Below are 20821 nucleotides of genomic sequence, written 5' to 3'. Positions count from 1 at the left end.
ATCTGGATGTCATTAGCTCTGGTATACTGTTATCTCTTCTGAGATAACATCTATGGCCACGTCCCATGTTGGCTGTGTTTTTGCACCCATGCTTTGCCTGCTTTAGATTACAGTAATGTCTTGGAGGTGGGGATGGGTGCATAGTTGCTATTCTGGGCAGATGATCGATCTGGGATTTGCTCATTAGTCCCTGGACTGCATTTGAAAATAGAAACAAAGAAACTGGAGAAGCACATGTAACCCTTCCTCCTTCCTTCCCCTGCCCTGCTCAGTCCAGTCCGGTGCTTTGAATCATTGCCAGGAACAGTCATTTCTGCCAAATCTTAATTAAGTCTTGGGAAAATTCCACCTATGTACGTTATGCTCTGTATGACCTTTTTCACGCTACAGAAATGAGATGGTGTATTGTAGATGAACACAAACTACTGGTGAGTTTATGTCCTACAGTAACGGTCTGCTGCGCCCTACAATGTACAATGTTCACTGTTGGTGTTTTGTCTCCTATTCCAGATCAAGAAGTATCTCATACAGCACAACTTATCCCACATCCGCTGCTCCGTATCTTCTCAGTGACCCTAAACCGAGCTTCAGGCTTATCTGAGGTAGAACTGCTAAAAAGAAAAGTAAATGAATAAATAAAATTAACTTTTAGTTGCTGTTAAGGTTTTAGTGGCTTATTAGTAGGGATGTTTGCAAGTACTGTCAGAGCTACTGCTTTTGCAAGCATATTTTGTCTCACTAACAGTAATTAGCTGTTATGTTTCTACTCCACTGTATGAAGTAGGCAGATTTGAACTGTCTTAAAGTCAGTAGGTGATCCTTCCAGCAAAGAGATGCTCCCATTTAATACTCTTTACATCCAATTTGTTGATCTTCTGAAACCCAGAAAAGCAATGAACTGAGACCCCCGAACACTTCATTAATGTATTGTAAAGACTCAGAAATTGTGACTGCTGACTCTCGGAGCAGTAAATGTTGAGAGATCCCCTTTGCAGAATGTCTGTATAAATGAATTCTTAAATCTCCACCACTTAACAGAACTAAAAGGTTGTATCTTTGATTCACAATGACTTCTGATGTGCAAGTGCAAACTGATAATTCTCATGGGAAGATAACATTCAGAACGCAGTTCTAAGGATGAACTTTTAAGGCACTGACAGTGTAGCCAGGCATACAAAATGTGCTTGCAATTGCAGACTCATTTTGCATTCCTTGGCATGAACTTCTGCCATAATTTGTAAGCCTAATTGGGCATTTATGTTGTGTAGTTACTTGATTTGCTTTCAGTTAGTTGTTAATTATTCGAGTATATGAATACACTACTTTGTAAGCTTCATATGAAAACTCAATGCTGTTCAAAGAAGCAACATAATACAAAAGATACTTGGTTTTGTTAGTTTCTTTTGCATCAAATGTATATAACACTTAGAGCTGCGTGAACACACAACCGCCATCCTCTATAGATTTGACGTCCTCTAAGGGTTGTTTGAGGTGAAGGGCTTGGAAGTACCATTACTTCTTGTGTACCTAAGAACCATGTCTTCAGAATTTCACTTTACAGTCACTACAGGTTATTAGGGGTATGTTATAGCAGAGGAGGCAATAGCCTGTGGCTCTGAAAAAAGCTAGAGCAAGTTTATGACCAGTTACTGTAGATGGACTTCTGTGCTGTTTCACAGTATATAGGTAGCTAGTCAGAACATTCAGCTAGCGTTTGCTACAGCACAAATGCAAGTGCTATCACAACCAATTTCAGCCATCATTAGAACTACACTCCCACTGTTGCTAAATCATTATGTTTATTCTGGTAGGTGAATTCTACTGCAGCCTGTGTTATAGGAGGAGCTTACTGAAGCCTTATCTACATTTACTGCGAGCCCCTTGCACTTTGCGGCTCCTTTTCCTGTTGAATCTCTTCACGTAGCTGCTGCTGCTTGCAAGCAAGCCATCCCCTGGCCTCAGATGCCCACGCAGGAACTGCACTAGGTTTGCAGGGATCTGTCTTCTCTTGTGGTAGATCTGACCCATCACGATGTATCTGCTGCCTGCAAGAGAAATGAGAATTCTGTGTTATGAAGAGAACATTGATTCATTCACTGCACTCGCTTTAGGGACAACAGATCTGTGAGTATACAAGAAGTTAGACCCTAGCAAAGTACATCCTGGGACTCGGGGTTGTACTTGCACATGAATTATTTACTGTGTTGTATTGCAACAGAAGGCTTTGTGGGGAAATGCTGCTATTGGATAACCCTGCACTTAGAAGGAACACTGGGCTATTTACTAAGAGCTTATGCTCCCACTTAATTTTGTTTAAGCAATCCTGGAAACCCTTGCAATCATCTCTGAACTGGATCAAGTTGAAGGGCTGCAGTGCTACCTGATTTCTTTGTGCAGGTGGGTCTCTGACCAAGGTGCAGAAGCGGGGTAGAAAGAACTCTCCAGTTTAAGCACAGTTTTTGTTTTCCAAATAACACAACTCAGGATGAGCCTTTTGAACAGAGGCAGCCTAAAGCTGCACCACATGCAGGAGGAACAGCAGAGTGGATTTAAACTGGGGTTGTTTACCAAGTTTGAAGTCTGGACATGGTCTGCTGCAGTTGAAAGAATCCACAACTAGAATGTGAACTCGGAAGAAGAAGCCATCAGGAGTAACATACAGGCGACTCATCTTGTATAGTCCATCAGTGTTGACCAAAAGTGTAATCAGGTGGATTCCGCTCCCCAGCTTTTCCATGTTATAAACAATTCCATTCACTGCTGTTTTAAGGGCAAGGAAAAAGAAGCGTCAGGTTACGTATCGTAGTGGCAACTCAAGGTAAATGTGAAGACTCGTAAATACTGCAAATACCAGCACAGAAATTACTTGGTGCAGAAATTGGCAAATCTGAAAGTTACTTCAAATGATGACATTTGGTGACTTACTAACATCTGTGTTCTTTGCAGCTCTGAGTTCTAAGTGAAGTTTATAACAAGGTTCCCAATGAATTGATGGTTTTAGAATTGCTCTCTATAATCACAGCAATGGAACTCGGCTGATGTCTTGCTCAGACTGCTTTTTTTTGTACCTGGCTTCCCCAGTGTAAGAGTTGGAGAAGACTGCTCTTTGTTAAGGCTGAAAGGTCCAAAGGTTGTGTCACTGTAAGGCCTATGTTCAACAGGAATGCGTGAGAGTTGTAAAACAAATAATAATAGTAAAAATACATAACGTTTGTAGAAAGCACTTCCTGACTATTCCATTTAGAGAAAACAGATGTCTTGTAACATGTTTATATTGTGCAAATGGAAACATCTGTTACCAGGAGGCATGCATTTTGCTCATCTCTTAAAATACTGTGGGAAAAAGTTGCTATTTGACGTCATAAGTGTAAGGAAAGATTTCAGTCAGAAAATGCTCTTCAGTACGAAACGACCATGTTCTTTTCTAACATCTTTAGCTACATCAGCATGGATGCAAGGACCGAAGACACGAGTCCTAAGTAATGTCATGAAGAGTCCTCTATTATACAGAGAGCACGCTGATGGGGTTACTAATGATTGTCATTTGCATCCTTACCCCCCAAATCATAAACTTGTTCTAAGCAGTGTGGGCTGTTACACAGCTACAACAGTTATCATCAGAGTATTGAAAACTGCTGGTCTTCAATTCTGTAGATCAGCAACAAGAGCACAAGAGTCTTCTGCCCTGGAGTGGAAAGTAGAGGAAACAGGGAAAAAGAGCACCGGTCCAAGGCAGAGAAAGTAATGTTAGACTTGGTACTATTGTCACAGTGCTCTTACAGATTGCTGTGGTGGCTCCCTTTAATACACTCAATGATTACTTAATATATGTAGTGCAACAGTACCCTAAAAGCAGAATTAAGTGTCAAGCAGTACATGAACAAGGACGGCCTTGGCTTTGTGTGGCTCGTGGAAGCCAGCTTACCAAATTCACTTGTGCAGTAGGCCTCCACTTCGTCTCTCTCTTTCCTGCACTCGGTCAGACATGCCTTCTCCATATCGGCACCTAGAACAGGCACAGAGACTGAGGGACAGCAATGTGCCCTTCTGGGATATTTTATCCAAGTTAAGGCACCCAGCCTTTGGAAAGCTCACGGTGTTCCTTACCAGAGCAGTCTCCTCCCTTACCTTCCTTCAGCACACTGAAGTGGTACAGCAAGTTGGCTGGCTGGCGGTTGGTGACCCAGGAGGGTTTGCTGATCATTTTCAGCAGTTCAGTGCTTTTGTAGGGGTTTACCTTGCCTGGTCGGTTGAAATGATCCAGCACAGCAGGGTCAGCTGACCCTGCTGTTCCAGAGTCTAGGAAAGGATGAGCCCCTAGGAAGGATGTGATCTTATGATAGGAAGATGCTGCGTGCTGGAAATGAGCCGACACGCTGTTAGCAGCCTCAGCCAGCCGCCTGTCTGCCTGCTTTCTGTTTGCCTCATTCAAGTCAAAGGAGGCGGGAGAAGGCCCCTCAGTTGCCGGTTCCAGAGGCAGGGTCCCTCCGTACTGCAGGAGGTGTTTCCTCAGCCCCGTGCTGTTCTCTGTAGAAGCCTTGGTTCGTTTCTTTTTGTCTGAAGAGAGGGAGGTGATTTCAGGAGGTTTTGGGTGCTGCAGGTTGGTGGCAGACAGCAGCCGGCGTTGGCTGGGATCTTCTCTAGCGGTGGCCCAGGCTGGTAGTTTGGCTTGTCCAGGTGCAGCATCTGCTGAGTTATACACATATTTGCTGAGAGACTGGCTGGCTTTCTCAGCACGGGGCAAGGATCCTACGTTAAAAACAAGGAGAAAAAGAGCAAGTCAGAATTGTTTGTTACTACATGTCCGTGTGAATGGGAAGTAGCTGGCAGACTGGGGTGTCTGCTCCACCAATGAGGCCTTCAACTGTATGATGGTGTAACTGACAGCTCAACTGATCAAACAAGAGCTCTTCATTCCTCCGTATTCAGCCACAGAAGGCCTGATACAGAGAATGCAGCTGTGAGCAAAACAGGGAGATTTGCATTTTTACTTTATTATTGTTGTAGATTAAAAACACGACTTATAAACAAACCCATTTCTCAAAAGCCTGAATCTCCAGGGAGCATCTGAGGAAACCAAATTCACATTGCCGTTTGGGATGCTTGTTTAAAAGACCATGACAACAGAACTGTTTGGTTTTCCCATCCATGGGATGCCTTATTGACAATGTCATCTGGACTTTCCAGCGGCTTTCAGCTTTGAACGCTACTGAAAAGATCTGTATCCGCATTTCTGGATCTCTGATTTTTGCACTCCGTATTTGTATGGGAGTCCAAGCAGACCCAGCCTGGTAGCGGCTATTGCTGCTGAGTAACAATTATTTCAGGCCTTTTCTTAAGCTGAGAGGACAAGAGCTGAAAAAGACAGGAAGAGTCTGGGACTGCATTGACAAAGGGACGGGCTTAATGGCAGTTTGTGCCGGCCGGACAGTTACCTCGAGCTCAGTTTATATTTCACCTTGATTGCTCAGAGCTCACAAAGCAAAAGACTTTTCTTTTATGCTGGGAAGAGAGAAATCGCCTCTTGAGGTTCTCTCTCTTCAGTTGTCCAGTTTGAGAACAGTTCACCCACACACAGCCTCTGTCTGGGTGTTCGCCCTGTGGTTAGCACTGTGTAGGAGGCTGATCCTGACTCCTTGTGTGAGAAGGGATATTTGACTTACACAGATGAACAACATCCTGGTTTATCTTCCATAACTGACTCTCAGCTGCTGACCCTGCCATTTCTCCCCCTCTGCTCTCACCAGCTGCTGTCATGGGAAAGATTCCCTGATATTTGGGCTGGCCGCGTTGTAAAGTCAAAAGAATGCCCATGGAAAAGGGTGGAAAAAGTCCAAGCTAAAGAAAGTAATAGGCAAGGGCTGTTATGGAGCTGTTCCCATATGAAGCCCTGTGCTCTAAGCAGGTGTTTTAGATTTGGCTTTTATCAGTGCACTTTTCTGTCAGCTTATTGAGCTTTCTCAGTCATGGGTTTTTCCTACTCCATCTGCTCAGGACGCTGAGCCTCATTCTGCTACACCAGCACGTTCCTGTCCACCTCTTGCAACCTAAGAAATACAACTGCACCATCATCAGCTCCAGGACTTCTCCTTCCTTATGGAATAGATGCTCTTTACTTGCAGAAATTGGATATACGTCTGTTCTCGACAGCTTGCTCCAGGGGGTAAATACTAGATAAGTCCAGCATTTTTCAGTGCAGAGAAAGACAGTAAAAGGGCACAGCCACACGCAAACGGAGAAATCCCGCATGCAGAAGGAAGGCAAACTTCACCTGGATGCACGGCACCAGCTGCCTGCCTGCTTCGGGCAGGTGCTCCTCGTGCTTTCCAACCCCAACAAAGCAAATACTGCAGTTTACGTTCCCAACCCGCAGATGGGTTGAAATGTTTCTTTGCTGAGCCTTCACGTCATTAGTGCTACAAGAACAAGTGTAAATGCCTTTATCCTCCCCTAACACCGCAGGCAGATACAGACACAGACGTGCCCCAGCCCCGCTGCGCGTGTGGAACTTACCGGCCGCCGAGCTGCAAGATGATCTAATGACAAAGCAGAGGAGCCACAGCGCTTTGGCTGTCATTGTGAAGTAAAACTTTGGGGGTTGGTTTGGGGGTTTTTTACTGTTGTTTGTTGTGGTTTTTTTTTCCCAGCCTCAAAACGAAGCGCCGTCTTTTACGCCCTTCCCCCGATTCATGCTAATGAGAGGCAGCCTTAAGGGGAAGCGGGACAGCCGGACAGCCCCCTGGAGCAGCACCAAGCTGCGGCCTCCCGCCCGCACCCGCTGCGGGAGGAACCCGGGGGCTGCAACCACGCGGCCGGAGCATCCTCTGCTGAGGGAGCGCTCCGGGCGGCAGTTCTCGCCCATCCTAAGGGGAAGCCCCGCTGACAGCAGCCGCCGCTTTATTGTTCGATCCCCGTTTGCTGACGCGCAAAACTTTTACACCCCGAGTCAACCCCGACACGGGTCGTTGCGTTCAGGTTTATCCCACCGGAACGGGCGACCTCGTTACCGGACCGAAGTCCCGCTGACACCTCCGGAACGGCCGCACCGCTCCGCACCTCCCGGCCCGGAGAGAGCCCCTCGGCCCGGATAACGGCGCTGCGCCGGGCAGTCAGCCGGGCAGTCGGACCGGGCTGCCCGGGGCGCCCCGCGTGCCTCGCTCCGTTCGCTCACCCGCACACCGAAGCGGCGGCCGCTCCGCGCAGCTCGGTGCTGTTCCGAGGGAAGGACGGAGCGCCGCCACCGGCACCGCGACCAAAAGTGAGGAGTGCGGGAGGACGCGCTGCGCTCCGAGCTACAGCCGGCAGGAGATCCGAGCGCCGAGATGGTACAAAATAACGACGCGACCCAGATGGGACTCGAACCCACAATCCCCAGCTCCGGAGGCTGATGCCTTATCCATTAGGCCACTGGGTCACCCGGCAAAAGCTGCGAGCGGCGTGCCGTAAGAGCCCCGCCCGGCGGCCCGGCCCCGCCCCCAGCGGCGCCTCCCCGAAGCTCCGCCCCTTCAGCCTCGCGCGGCCCTGAGAGGCGGGATCGCGCCTCGGCCCCGCCCCTTTCGCGCGCGCCGAAGTCGGTGCCGCGCGGCAGCCGTTGTTTCCCTCAGCGCCGTTCCCTCGCGCCGGTCGCTGCCTGAGGAGCTCCGCTGCCGGCCGCCTTTCCCGAGGTCGTCTCCCTTACAAACTCTCCCCATACGGTGTCCCGAAGCTCCGCTTCCCGCCCCTCGGCTGTTGTGTGGAGCCGCCCCGCCCCGCAGCCTCTCCGCTCTCAGCGTTCTCCCGCGGGCGGTCGCGGCGTTTTCACCCTCAGTTCCCCCTCCGCTGTCCCGGTTACCTCAGCCGCAGTTGAGGCCCTGCGGGGCCGCCGTCCCGCTCGCTCCGCAGTCGCACGTTGGCTTCCCTCGGCTGCCCGCCCTCTCGCCATCCTTGAGGCCGCCGTTCCACACGCGGCAGGGCCCTTCGTGCGGCGGTTCCCGAGGCTGGCGGCGCACAAACGGGCTCCCTGCAGCCCCTGCCCCGCAGCGCCCATCCCCGCGTTCCCATTTGGTGCCCTGCTTGCAGTCACTCCACATCCGCACACGGCTGCTGCGCTCCTTTGCCCTGCCAGCTGTTTGAGCTCCGTTTCTACTTTGAAACCGCTCTTTGTTTCCCCCGTTCGCCATTTCTGTTGACCGACGTGTTTTGCTCGGTGCCGTCGGGTCAGTGCAGCATCTCTCCCCTGCCTTGTCCCCTATTGAAGCGCTCGGGTTGTGGCAGCCATGTCTCCCTGCTTGGGATCATACCCACAAGTAACGCAGGGCTTTGTACGATCCCAAATCTGCCCATTTTCCAGGCACGCTATAAGGTTAAACATACTTTTGTATTACTTCGTATGATTTTATTTCGCTCCGTACTACGAGTTGCTCTCAGCCCACTCTGGGAACTCCATGTCCCAGCATGCCCTGCCCGGTAGGCCCGAGGGCTCCGTGCCCGCGTGCGGCGCGTTGGATGCCGGGAGTTGTAGTGCCTGCGGGCGGGCGGCTGTGACGATCGTCTCCCTTTCATCGCGAGACGAGCCGCATTTCAAACCGGCCAATCAGAACGTTGCTATGGCTCGAACTGGCCAATGGCAGAGCGAGGGAGCGGGAAATTTAAATCCCGCCGGGAGCCGCCGGGGTTAGTGGCAGCGTGGTGCTGGGCTGGGGCGGCAGGAGGGTCGCGTGTGTGCCGGGTCTGCAGCCGAGGTGCGGAGCGGGAAGGGGCTGTGCGGCCTGCAGGGTGTGGTGCAGCGGGAGGGCTGCGCTCTGGGGGTGCTGGGCCGTGCCGGTACTCGGCTCCGGAGCTTTCTGGGTCTCTTTCTGGGTCTCTGCGGTCCTCCGGTATTGCTGCTAGAAATGAATCTGATGGGGTTGTCGCTTTCCGGAGGGGTTTTCGTGTTCTGATGGAGCTGTGTCTGAGAGGAGGGCAGCTTTTCTGTAGTGGTTCACCTTGTAGCAGGCCTTGTCCTGGAGGCCTGCTTCATTGCTGGCTGCATCGACGTGCTGAGCTCACCTTCCTGGTGCCGGAGTTCTGCTCTTATCGAGAGGGGCTGGTGTGGGTGTGGGCGGGGAGCCTGTGCCATCCATCCTTAGGACTTAAATAGCTTTTGTGTTCTCAAATGCTGTCTATGGGAATGAAAGTGATGTTTGTGGCTCAGGGGGTGTTAAAATGTGTTCTGTTAACGTTAGAGGCTGCCATAACAGTTAAGGTTTTTAAAAAGGCAGCTTGTGTTACTAATATCTTTAGTCAGAGGATATTAATGTATCTGCTGTTCTCTTGGACTCAAACCTCTCTTTAATTTGTGTTCCTGTGACATAAGCTTCTGGTGTTTACCATTTACTCTGGTTTTCAGGCTTTTCTTCTCCTCCTTTGTCTTCTGAACTCTAAGCAAGATGTCCACTAATGAGAATACCAATACAGCAGCTCGCCTGAACAGATTCAAAAACAAAGGAAAAGATACTACAGTAAGTATTCAGATGTAACTACTATAGCTAGCTATCAATACTTTAAATAGAGTTGTATAAGTAAAGAACTTGATATGAATGTGTTTTCTCCAGGAAATGAGAAGGCGGCGTATTGAAGTCAATGTAGAACTGAGGAAAGCTAAGAAAGATGATCAGATGCTTAAAAGAAGAAACGTTAGCACTTTTCCAGATGATGCCACTTCTCCTCTTCAGGAAAATAGGAGCAATCAGGTAAGTAGGTCCCCAGAACAAGCACACTTCAGTGGTCATCCTAATGCAAATTTCTTCTCTTGTGGGACATTGCTCAGTTACATATGCATTACCAGCTGAAGGCTGTGATAATAACTTTAATAAACTGCCGTTTAGATCCTTAAGTAGCTTATAAGCATGTGCAATACTACTCTTCTCTGTGCTACTGAAGAGACATCTTGTAAAGAGTTCAGGCAGTTGTTTAAACTTGCAATCTCTATGTATTGGTCATGTGGAACAATGTTTTCAGTAGTGCAAGTAACTTTCAATTAAACTAGCTGAATTTTTGGAGTCACATAAGGGTATAACGTTTATTGAAGGACATGACTGAACAGTGGCCTCTCCCTAGTACTGTGTAAAGGCTTCTGGAGATGTGTACCTCTCCCAGCAAAGTGCTCATAGAATTCTTTTATTTTAATACAGGTTTCTGCACACTGGTCTGTTGAAGAAATAGTCAAAGGAGTTAATAGCAATAATATGGAGCTTCAATTGCAGGCTACTCAAGCTGCCAGGTAAGGAGATCAGAGGTAACCAGCTCTGCATGCAAGTCAGTAACTAGGCCTGGTCAAAGGTTTGGTTTATGAGCCTAAACATTGAAGGACAGCAACTATGGCTCTCATCAGACAGTACTTCAACAAACACATAAATTAGCTTTTTATACAATGTTTAGTAATAATTATTTTAGCCACAATATTATAGAGACCATGTGGTTTCCGAATGTTCAGGGTGCCAAACTAAAGTTGCTAAATCCTAGCAACCTTTTACATAACTTCATGATAGTCACTACCCTTCTGTCTATTGAGCAATATCTATGAAATTGGGCATATTATAACTTGCAGGTCTGTTTAATTCTGGAGCTGTAACAGAACCTCTCATGAAGACATGCCTAAACAGCGCTCACCACTTCAGCTAGTATTCAAGCAGTCTGTAGATTGTCTGAATTTTCCCTTCTTGTATTTTTATTTTGCTTACCTTAATCCTTTCCTCTCACTTGTTTTTTGTTGTGGATTATTTTATACTGACTGTTGTCTGTTGTTCAGACTCTGCAGATCTCTGCAGACACAAATAACACTTCCTGTTTGTATTCCTCCTTAGGAAACTCCTTTCAAGAGAGAAGCAACCCCCCATAGACAACATAATTCAGGCTGGTTTGATTCCAAGATTTGTCTCCTTCTTGAATAGAGCAGACTGTAGTCCTATTCAGTTTGAATCTGCCTGGGCACTTACCAACATTGCTTCAGGCACATCAGAGCAAACCAAGGCAGTAGTAGATGGTGGGGCTATTCCAGCCTTCATTTCACTTCTGGCCTCTCCTCACATTCATATCAGTGAACAAGCTGTGTGGGCATTAGGAAATATTGCAGGTATGTTAATATGCTATGTAACTTTCAAATCTATTCCATTCTCTTGAAATAAGAGAATGTTATTAGTGACCTGCTTTGTGTAGCATGCTGAGCTTCTTGAAACTCTTTCTACCTTGGTGATGTTCAAGTACATATATGGTCTACAATGTAGTGTATGCTATGAACAAGTCTTTACCTTCAGTCTTGGCTTATGTTATGTCACATATAACCTGGCAATCTGTGAGTTGTATTAAATGGGTCACATTAAAATTCAAGTTTTAAGTAGCTATATCAGTGTGTTTTCCTGTGTATACTGACCTGAAGGAGGAGCAAATAGCTCATGTAATTGTGTATGTGATTGCCAATGTTCTTTGCTTTGTAACAGTTGTTAGTACTTTCATATCAATGAACATACTGAAGTTTCTCATGCATGTTTTAGGATTACTTGATCTGCCGATGTTGGATCCCATTTTTCAAAATATAATATTATAGCTGCATTGTTTTCTTACATTTGTGTTTTTTATTGGCATAAGACTTAACCATCAAAGTAGTTCATTTTCCCCTTTTACTTATTTCTTATCTAGCCCTTATGTGTAGTGTTCATGAAGGAACATGACTGTATACATGCATACTTCTGTGCTGTTCCTTAACAGGTTATTGTTTTCATTGTCTTTATAGGGGATGGTTCTATCTACAGGGATCTAGTTATTAAATTTGGTGCAATTGAACCACTACTGACTCTACTAGCTGTTCCTGATCTCTCCTCTCTGGCTGTAAGTTTACAGCATTACTTGAAGTACAATTGCTAATGAGTGAGCAAAGAGCTAAAGTAACAGTTGTTAATGGTTTATTTCAACTGTTTTGCAGTCTGGATATTTACGCAATGTTACCTGGACCCTCTCAAACTTGTGTCGTAACAAGAATCCTGCACCACCCATAGAAGCTATTGAGCAGATTCTTCCAACTCTTGTCCGACTCTTGCATCATGATGATCATGAGGTGTTAGCAGACACGTGCTGGGCACTGTCCTATCTAACAGATGGTTCCAATGACAGGATAGAAGTTGTTGTGAAAACTGGATTGGTGCCACAGCTCGTCAAACTGCTGGGCTGTGGTGATCTGCCAATAGTGGTAAGTTATCAGGCATGAAAGTTGTCGTTGCTTGACTTGAATTGTGGATAAAACTGAGGTTATAATATTCATTTAAACTGAAGGGTCTTGACATACAGAAATCTGATGCTTGTTCCAGGTTTTGTGTACTTTGAGAAGCTTTGAGCTTCTATCTTGACTGAAAACTATCCCAAATGAGGCATAGACTACTGTTGAAGAGTGACCTTGACACATGATGAATGGCTCTAACACACAGGCCAGGATGATAATGATCAATGTTGTTTAAAGCTTGACTTCATTTCTACACTATAGTTGGGAATACTGCCTCCAGAAACAGTGTTAAGAATTGGGCTTTTTGCACAATGTGACATACATATCAGTATCATACATATCAGTAGTATAATTACTACGTCAATACTTAAACTTTGTCATGAATAGTTTGCAGTTGAGTCTCGAAGGTATGTCATCTTAATGTGTTTAATGTCTGCCTATATAATCCTCCTTATGAGTTTTAAGCTTGTCTTATTATCGAGCTGCTAACTAGAAGGCTGGAGCTGAGGGTCTTAAATGATGGCTGTTTCACAAGTGTGGCTTAGATGACACTGTTTTTTTTCCTAAGTACTACTTTCACATCTGTTTCAGACTCCTTCTCTGAGAGCCATAGGAAACATTGTTACTGGTACTGATGAACAGACACAGATTGTTATTGATTCAGGAGCCCTCTCTGTTTTTCCAAGTCTCCTATCTCATCATAAAAACAACATTCAAAAAGAAGCTGCATGGACAATGTCCAACATCACAGCTGGACGTCAGGACCAGATTCAGCAAGTTGTAGATCATGGCCTTGTGCCTTATCTCATTGGTATTCTGAGGAAGGTAAACAAAACTTGCATCTACTGTGCTGTGGCTTTAGCCATTACTGTGGTCTGTACTCTAATACTTTATTTTTACCTTCATAGGGAGATTTCAAATCTCAAAAAGAAGCTGTGTGGGCTGTGACTAACTACACGAGCGGTGGAACAATTGACCAGATTGTGTATCTTGTTCAGGCTGGTGTTGTTGAACCTCTACTGAATCTCCTCACTGCTAAAGACAGCAAAACTGTGCTAGTAATTTTGGATGCTGTTTCTAATATCTTCCTGGTATGTGGATGCAGTGTACTCAGTTGCTGTCCAGGTTGCTGCCAGCTGTTCTTCAGTAGTTATACCATGCACCTTTGATGTTACTTCATGATTGTCTTTTTCAGGCTGCTGAGAAGATAAATGAGACTGAGAAACTTTGCCTCATGATTGAGGAGTGTGGAGGTCTAGACAAAATTGAAGCTCTTCAGTCGCATGAGAATGAGCAAGTGTACAAGGCCTCGGCCACCCTGATTGAGAAATACTTCTCAGCAGATGTAAGTGGCTGCTGTACAACTTCAATCTGCTTTTGTATTCCAGCACTGACTGAGTGATTGAAATGTTACTGATCTTTCTAACTTTGTTTCCTTCTAGGAGGAGGAGGACCAGAATGTTGTACCAGAATCTACTGCTGCTAGCTATACTTTCCAAATTCAGGGCAATACTCCTGATACTTTCAACTTCTAGATGCTGCATACACTGCAACCACCTACAAGCCCCTTGGCATACAGATGGCTGCCACTTCTGTGTCTTAATAGCCCCTTTTTTATTTTTTTGATCTCTAGCACTTTGGCCAACTGAAACATACTTGAACAGTTCAGAGCTGTACATATGTGAATTTTTAGCTGTTAATTCTTTCTGACATTCTTGTAAATACATCTTCTCACTTCTGTCTTCTGGCCTTTTACTGTATCTGTCTTCTGTAAGAATACAAGTAGGGTATTATAAGCTTCTTTCTGTAACCCCTTGCTCTGTGTAACATATTGCAATCAAAACACTGAGTAAGCTTTTAAGGATTCATTTCAAGTTCAATAAAGTGTTAACAATACCTCAAATTGAATTGTGTCAATTGCTTTCTTGAATGGGAGCTGGCATGGTAAATGCCATGAATCAAGATGTATGTAATGGTAAGAATGCTGTTATACATTGTGAAACTTGTTTCCAAAGTTGGTTAATTAATGGTAAGTATATTCAGACAGTCCTAGCATAGGTCCTTAGAGCTTAAAGAAGTTACTTCGGTTACCTGCTTAAAGAGGGAACCTTATAATATCTGATCTTGTGTTGGTTTGTTAGTTATATACCTACATGTCTATCTTAAATTGCGTATGAGTCAGGTTTGGATGCACCTCATTTCTTCACAAAAGATATCTGATCCTAAAATGATAGCTTTTCCTAAATATGCTGTTATTTTTATGTGCTGATACTACAGCAATGACTCATTTGAAGTAGTAGGTATCATTCTCTCTGTTTACTATAAGCAATGCTACTACAGTTTGTTATATAAAAGTGGCTGATCTATGTATGTTTTAGCAAGAGTTCCAGCTAAGGAATAAACAGGATAATAGGAGTAAGAATTGGCTGTCCTACAGCAAGCAGGGCCAAGCTTATAATGCATAAGTTTCTCAAATTTTCAGATAGCTTTAATTTATGCTGAGTGTCAATTAAGCTCACATGTATGTACTGCTGGATCATGGTAATGTTACAAGAGGTATCGGTCCTTTGTGTACACGTTCACTTCTCTTTTTATGGTTAACAGCAATACTCTTGTAGAGAAAAATCACTTGCAATACTGGATCAAGGAACTCAGCCAGCAAAGCCTTGTTTCTGTTGATCTCTTAAGTATGGAGTTCATCCATGCAGTGAAGACCATGGCTGTATAGACTCCTACACTGCTGGTACATAACATCGGAAGGGAGTTGCAAGTTTCTCCTGTTATAAGAGATGTTCTTGAACTAATGATTTAATGCTTTTGACTGCACTGCTTTACTCTGACCCAGAACAAAGCAAGTAAGCTTTGCAGTCAGAGTTCTTGCACCTAGTAGGTATAGTAATGCATGTTATATGTTTTAGTTCATGTCTCAGTGTTACTTGCTCTGCCTCTATCAGTCCTCTGGAGATAATGTTGCTGCTAAGTAGATGAGAATTAAACATGCTTTGGTGATGAACTGCATGAGAAACTCTTAACAGGGATGGGAGGTGGCACAATGTGGGTCTGAGGAGCAGAACCCAAGTCTAGCAACACGGATACTGCAGTGCTTATAGGATGTGATTAGGTACCACAATGGTAATAGTGTAAAGTAAAGGGAATCATTTGCCTTGTAATACTGAAGCTTTAGACATTCTGAGAAACAATAAAAGCAGCACCAAAAGACAGGAAGGTCTTTTATGCCTCTGCAGTAAAGACTTGTCTCCTTTGTCGTGCTGTTGAACCTCCAGATTTGACCTAAAAGCACTCACAGAGTTGTGTACGCGTCTGTAGAGAACTAAGGAACTAGATCATATAAAAGTAGTTATGCAACGTCAGCTTTCATAAAGCTACTGATGCCACATAATTACATCTGTGGGTTGTGACACGTCATTCGCAATTCTTGAGTCATTTTAGTTGTCTAATTCTGTAATGTAATCCATTTCCCGGCAGAGGGTGCTGCAGGCAGCACCACAGTTGTTTCTTTGCCTTTAGGAGGCTGGTGTGGAGTTTCTTCTGATATGAAGGACACGGGCATGATGTGCTTTATTTTTCTTTAAATAAAGAGGTAGAACCCATTACGAATTAGCCTGTAATTACAGGAAGCAACTATGTGCTAATGCCTTAGTGTTTAACAGGACTAAATACTTTATGTAAAGAACAGTCTTCTAAGCATGTTTTTCATGTTTGTTTCTAAAACGCACATCTCACAGTTGCTTTTTAGCATATATACAGTTATTTGACTTTCTGCAGGATGAGAATTCAGAATGCTTACTGAATAACGTTGTCTCTGCTTTTCTATCACAAGGTACTGGCCTCAGAGATATCAGTATTCTGAGTTATAGGACGCTGCATGCTCGTCTTTAGACGCCTGATAGACCAACACTTTGTTTTTATCCACAAAAAGTGTTCAACCTATCCACCAATAAGCCCTGCTCTTGGCAGAATGCATTTCCACAAGCAATAATCTACGAGTAAGTGATGGGGGTGAGTCACTCTCTTATTCTAAGAAAATGCAAACTATTTCTGAGGTTAAGATCTGCTCACCCATTAGGCTTTAAAAAACGGTAGGAGCAAAAGGGGAGAGGAGAGTTGTTAACTCTCTTGGCTGTTTTTGTTAGTAGCTTTGCTTTGTTGTGTATTGTTTTGGTGTTACCCAGCTTGACTTAAGTGCTAGCCTTATTTATTTGGCAGACACTTAATTCAGGGCAAGGGCTGAAATGAATGTCTGATGGCCCATGTGTCAGTCTGCCGACTTGTCTGTGCTGAAAGCAACAACAACAGACCCTGCTGACATCAGCTGGCTTGGAATGGAGTTGTTGCTAATTCTTTATTTGTGGACTGATGGCAATATCCCAGTAACAGCTTCTGAAATTCTGATGCTAGGAAATGCAGTTGGTGTGATTGCTTCCACTTGCATCTTAGGAAGTCTAAGACATGAAGGAAGAGCAGAGGCTTTGCAGCCTTGTTCTTCAGTAGGCTGTCTGCATATTTCTGCTCTCAGGAGTGTTTAAAGTTATGGAAGAGCTCGGATTAACCAAATTAGGGTAAATCTGTTCTTGTTTTCCCATGATTTAAACTGTGAAACATTGTCTTAAGTGAAGCTACTTCCTGCTGCTCTATACAAAATAATTTATCTCTTCTGTTTGTAAACGGCTTTGTGGAAGAGCAAACTGAGATACAAGAATGTTATCCACAGATGTGCAGAAACTAATGTGTAGAATTAACCTGGAGCCTGGGAATCCTGATGTCCCTTCCTCTAGTGAACTCATGGGACCTCCAGTTGTAATGATCCTTTTGCGTGACTGCAAGGTTATCCCAGCAGTACTGAATCTCTTCTGTGACAAGGTACGAAATAACGTTTGACTATAGGATTAAACCATGGGAATGTGTGCGATTTCTGGAAAAAGTACTGTTATTCAAAGCAGGAGTAATTAATGAAGATTGATTGTGACGAGTCGTACTTGGTGTAGAGAGGAAAACATTGGCACTTACACTTAAAACCTAATAGGCCAAAGTGTTAATGTGTTTCCTGAGTAAAAAACTGAAGCTTGATTCACCTTCAGAAAGATGTGTCAGGAAAAAGGCCTAAGAGGGCATTTAGGTGAGCCACCCTAAGGCTGGGAAAGGTGGACCTCATCTCAGTGCAGACTTTAGAGATAACACATTCAGAAGAGCATTCAAGCTGCAGGTGTGTAAAGGTGTTCAATGTGCTTGGAAAACACTTTGCTTTTACTGATCTGTGACGTTTGATAGGTCAGGCAGAAACTCAGCATGTAGACAGCACCTCATGTGGAATAAGGGTCACTGGACTCCAGTCTGGTTTCTGACTGCAGAGCACTGTCTGTCTCAGACTGGCTCCAGGAAATGGACGCTTCCACTGAAACCAAAAGATTTCGTGGAAGAACTGTGGCCTGTTTCCAGGCTGTCGCTCACCCGCTACCCCAGGGAGTGTCATTAGTGGGAGGGAAGTAAAGTTGGGATTTGAAATGGTGAGGTAAGGAGAGAAAAATTAAAGCGGAGTGGAGAAAAATCCCATTAATTCTTACTAAGCAGAATGTGACCGCATTCAAATGTTGTTCTTATTTAAACAAAACCACGGGCAAAATGCAGAAATGCTGTATACATCGTATGTCAGGAAGGGAGTTTCAGTTGACTGACTTACTAAAGGCAAAATCAGTGGCACCCTGATTTCACTGGGGAAGAGGTTGGGTTGCATCCCTAAGCTTACTGAAAGAAGCAGTATAACAAAGAAGTTTTCTACATTATTTCATATACTTCTCAGTTTGCACTGAAATGATAAATTAAAATTATGAGATCAGCTTTTGGATGTCTGATTTACACACATGTGTACACATATTATTTATCTACACACATTAGTGAAAAAGCTGCTTCATTTGTTATCTAAAACAAGATTGGGTTGTGTACAGGTTTGCAGTGCTAGAATAGTTTTAATACCAGAAGTATGTAACTGGGCTCTGTGGGCATGTGGAAGAATGGATGTACAAAGTTATCACAGAATCTTGAATAATCTCCAAGGCACATTTCCATCATCTAAATCACTTCATTTTTATCCGCTATATGAAACAGATGTAAAAATAGCTCTTTCATCAGTGGATTGCTACACATATTTGGGCTGCAGAGCTTTAATGCTGTTCAAAGCAAGACTGTGAAATCATTTGCAGAATGTTCCTGTTAATCAGAAGCAGCGATTTAATGTTACGTATCCATCCCTCTTCCCACCCCCAACTCCCCTTCCCAATTCTGAGCAGGAAACGGCACTTGGACGCAGCTCAGAATACTGACTTTCTGGATAGACTCTCTAGGAATGAGGAGGGACTTGAATTCTCTCCATATGTCATTTCCTTTCCCCTAATGGCTTAAAAAAAATAATGTCGTTGCCATCCGTATAACTTGCAATAGAGAACACATTACCACCATAGGAAAATGAACGGGGGGAGCGTGTGTGACAGGACGTTCACATTCCACTTCTCAAAAACTGCTCTGCAAAGTTGGGCTCGAGTGAAGCAGAAATCTTTCTTCTCTGTGTAGGAAAACTGTTTTATATAGATCCTAAGACTGAAGCTATTACCCCATCTGTGCATATCAGCACCTGCAGGCTGCAGCCAGGCATGGATTAGGGAACCAAAATGAAAGCAGAGGAGGGATGGCAGCAAATATGTAAGCTTTAAATTTAGGGAGAGCAGAGTTGTTTTGGGAACACGGTTGGAGATCTAATCACGTCCAAAGCAAACAAACAACCTATTTTAATAGCAAATAATCCTGAAAATTGCTTATGAAAAATCAGATTAGCACATTCCTGTAACCAACTTTTGTCCAGACTGCCTTTAAAAACTCTTCTGTTCTGCATAACCAGGAGCACAAGCAGTTACCTTAAACTGCTGCGAAATACAACATTTGGTCTACACCGCACAGCTGATCTGCAACTGTCAGTGGAATTCAGTGTGCCATAGCTACAAACAAATTACCCTCAGAAATAAACACGGAAAAAACAAAAAACAAGTGAAAAAAAGCCATTATAACTGAACAGAAAGTTTACTTCCTGGTAGCCAACCCACTGTGGATTAGGTTCAAATTGGAACATAATATCTTTCTAGCAATGCATTCCAAATGCTTATTGGATCTGTAGTAAGCAAACTGTGCAGTGCTCACACAGGGACTAGATGCATCTGTTAGCTGGGTGGTTATGTTTGATTGAAGAACTGAGACCTCACATCATTCCTTAGGCATGTTACCTGGTTAGACATATTGCCCCTGAGTTGTGCTACTTAAAAACAGAGGGGAAAAAAAAGAACTCAAACCCAATATGCCTCCCCTTCGTTTCTATTTTAAGGGACTTCAATAGTGTAACAAGAGAATATTTCAAGACAAATGGTAACAGATTTTGCTCTTGGTTATTTCTAGCACTTCACGAGACCTCTAACCTCCTTAAACAACTGAGCTGCTCTTACCTGGCTTGAAACCTTGCTTTATCATTTTTAGGATTAACTAATTTTGTTTGTAAATGTCTACAGACTTGTGAATGTAAGAGAAAGGGAAATGCTTCTAGTCCTTTCGAAAGCTGGTTAATCTGGGTTCTTTGCAGTAATTCACAGTGCTGTCTGAGCATGTGCATTACATACCCTGCTGGTAACTTCCACACTGCAGACAGTGATGATCTTGCGGGGTTAAGGTTCTGTTAGCTATTTTTGTCCTCGAACCTTGCAGAATCAATTACCTGTAGAAGAATGCAATCTTGGTGCAGCTATTACAAGAACGAAACTCATCTCTTGAGTGTTTGGAAGTAACTTGTATGAGACACATGGAAAAATTTGCTTGAAGAAACAGAAAAGTAGAACAACGATGTGGTGGCTGTTTTAATTATTTACGCTTACCCAAGAGGCTTGACTTCTCTGCTAACATCAGATAGAGTATGCTTCCTGCCTCATTACTTATCCATATCAGTATTTGCCTTAAACAGACACAGTCAGCAATAGATTGGCATGGGATAAATTAGCCCTCTTGAAACCTCATCTTAACCCCTGACATGTACATAATTCTGTAAAGCCAGAAACATGATGTTTTAATCCCTGAATATCTAGATAGGTAACAATGGCCAATGAGAACTAGCTAATTATGCCAATGTACTACAGCTTATCACATCATGTTCTGGGGTTTTTCAGGAGTGAGGAAGGCACCTCTGCTTTCATTGGCTGCATGGATGGAAGGTGCATCACAGAATATTTGTTACTTCTCCAAAGCATCATATACTGGCCGTGGCCCAAGCCTTATATTAACTAGGCAAGCTGAGAGATTGATTTAGCATGGCAGCTACCTTCCAGTGTCTCACTCTTGATCAGTGGTGTCTAAGGGATGAATTTATTGCAGCAAGACTGAGTCAGATTTTGGCACTGCTGTCAGCGGCACCCTGCTCTCAGCATCAGCATAATTAAGACTTGGAGAGACTGACAATACAGGAGATTTTACAGCTCATCTTTTGCAGACAACAGAATTATTGTTTCAAATTGATGCTAGACCACAGGGGATAAGAAAGAT

At 44.2% G+C, this 20821-nt stretch overlaps 2 protein-coding genes and 1 non-coding gene across 4 annotated transcripts; 1 reads left to right on the top strand and 2 right to left on the bottom strand.

Moving 5' to 3' along the window:
* Positions 1-1382: 1382 nt before the first annotated feature.
* C17H17orf58 (chromosome 17 C17orf58 homolog) lies at positions 1383-7483 on the bottom strand. 2 transcript variants are annotated; one of them, XM_072352006.1, is made up of 5 exons: positions 6514-6691; positions 4129-4749; positions 3926-4006; positions 2569-2760; positions 1383-2045 (listed from the first exon to the last, which is right to left on the bottom strand). In XM_072352006.1, exons 1-5 carry the CDS (start codon positions 6575-6577, stop codon positions 1858-1860), a joined length of 1146 nt encoding a protein of 381 aa, XP_072208107.1. In that variant the 5' UTR covers positions 6578-6691; the 3' UTR covers positions 1383-1857. The 2 variants fall into 2 exon arrangements, with proteins under 2 accessions (XP_072208107.1, XP_072208108.1); XM_072352007.1 differs by lacking the exon at positions 6514-6691 and adding an exon at positions 7172-7483 and having other exon boundaries at positions 1384-2045.
* On the bottom strand, positions 7342-7414 carry TRNAR-CCG (transfer RNA arginine (anticodon CCG)). The gene has a single exon. It is a non-coding gene; the product is annotated as a tRNA-Arg (tRNA).
* Positions 7484-8655: 1172 nt separating the features above from the next.
* On the top strand, positions 8656-14132 carry KPNA2 (karyopherin subunit alpha 2). The gene is made up of 11 exons (XM_072351792.1): positions 8656-8720; positions 9368-9479; positions 9573-9710; positions 10152-10240; positions 10824-11092; positions 11750-11844; positions 11939-12202; positions 12824-13057; positions 13141-13323; positions 13428-13577; positions 13675-14132. Exons 2-11 carry the CDS (start codon positions 9408-9410, stop codon positions 13765-13767), a joined length of 1587 nt encoding a protein of 528 aa, XP_072207893.1. The 5' UTR covers positions 8656-8720; positions 9368-9407; the 3' UTR covers positions 13768-14132.
* Positions 14133-20821: the final 6689 nt, after the last annotated feature.

Source organism: Excalfactoria chinensis, chromosome 17 (genome assembly GCF_039878825.1).
Source record: "Excalfactoria chinensis isolate bCotChi1 chromosome 17, bCotChi1.hap2, whole genome shotgun sequence".
NCBI classification, from domain to species: Eukaryota; Metazoa; Chordata; class Aves; order Galliformes; family Phasianidae; genus Excalfactoria; species Excalfactoria chinensis.
The sequence above is the reverse complement of the archived record's forward strand: the minus strand, read 5'-3'. Positions and strand labels throughout refer to the sequence as shown.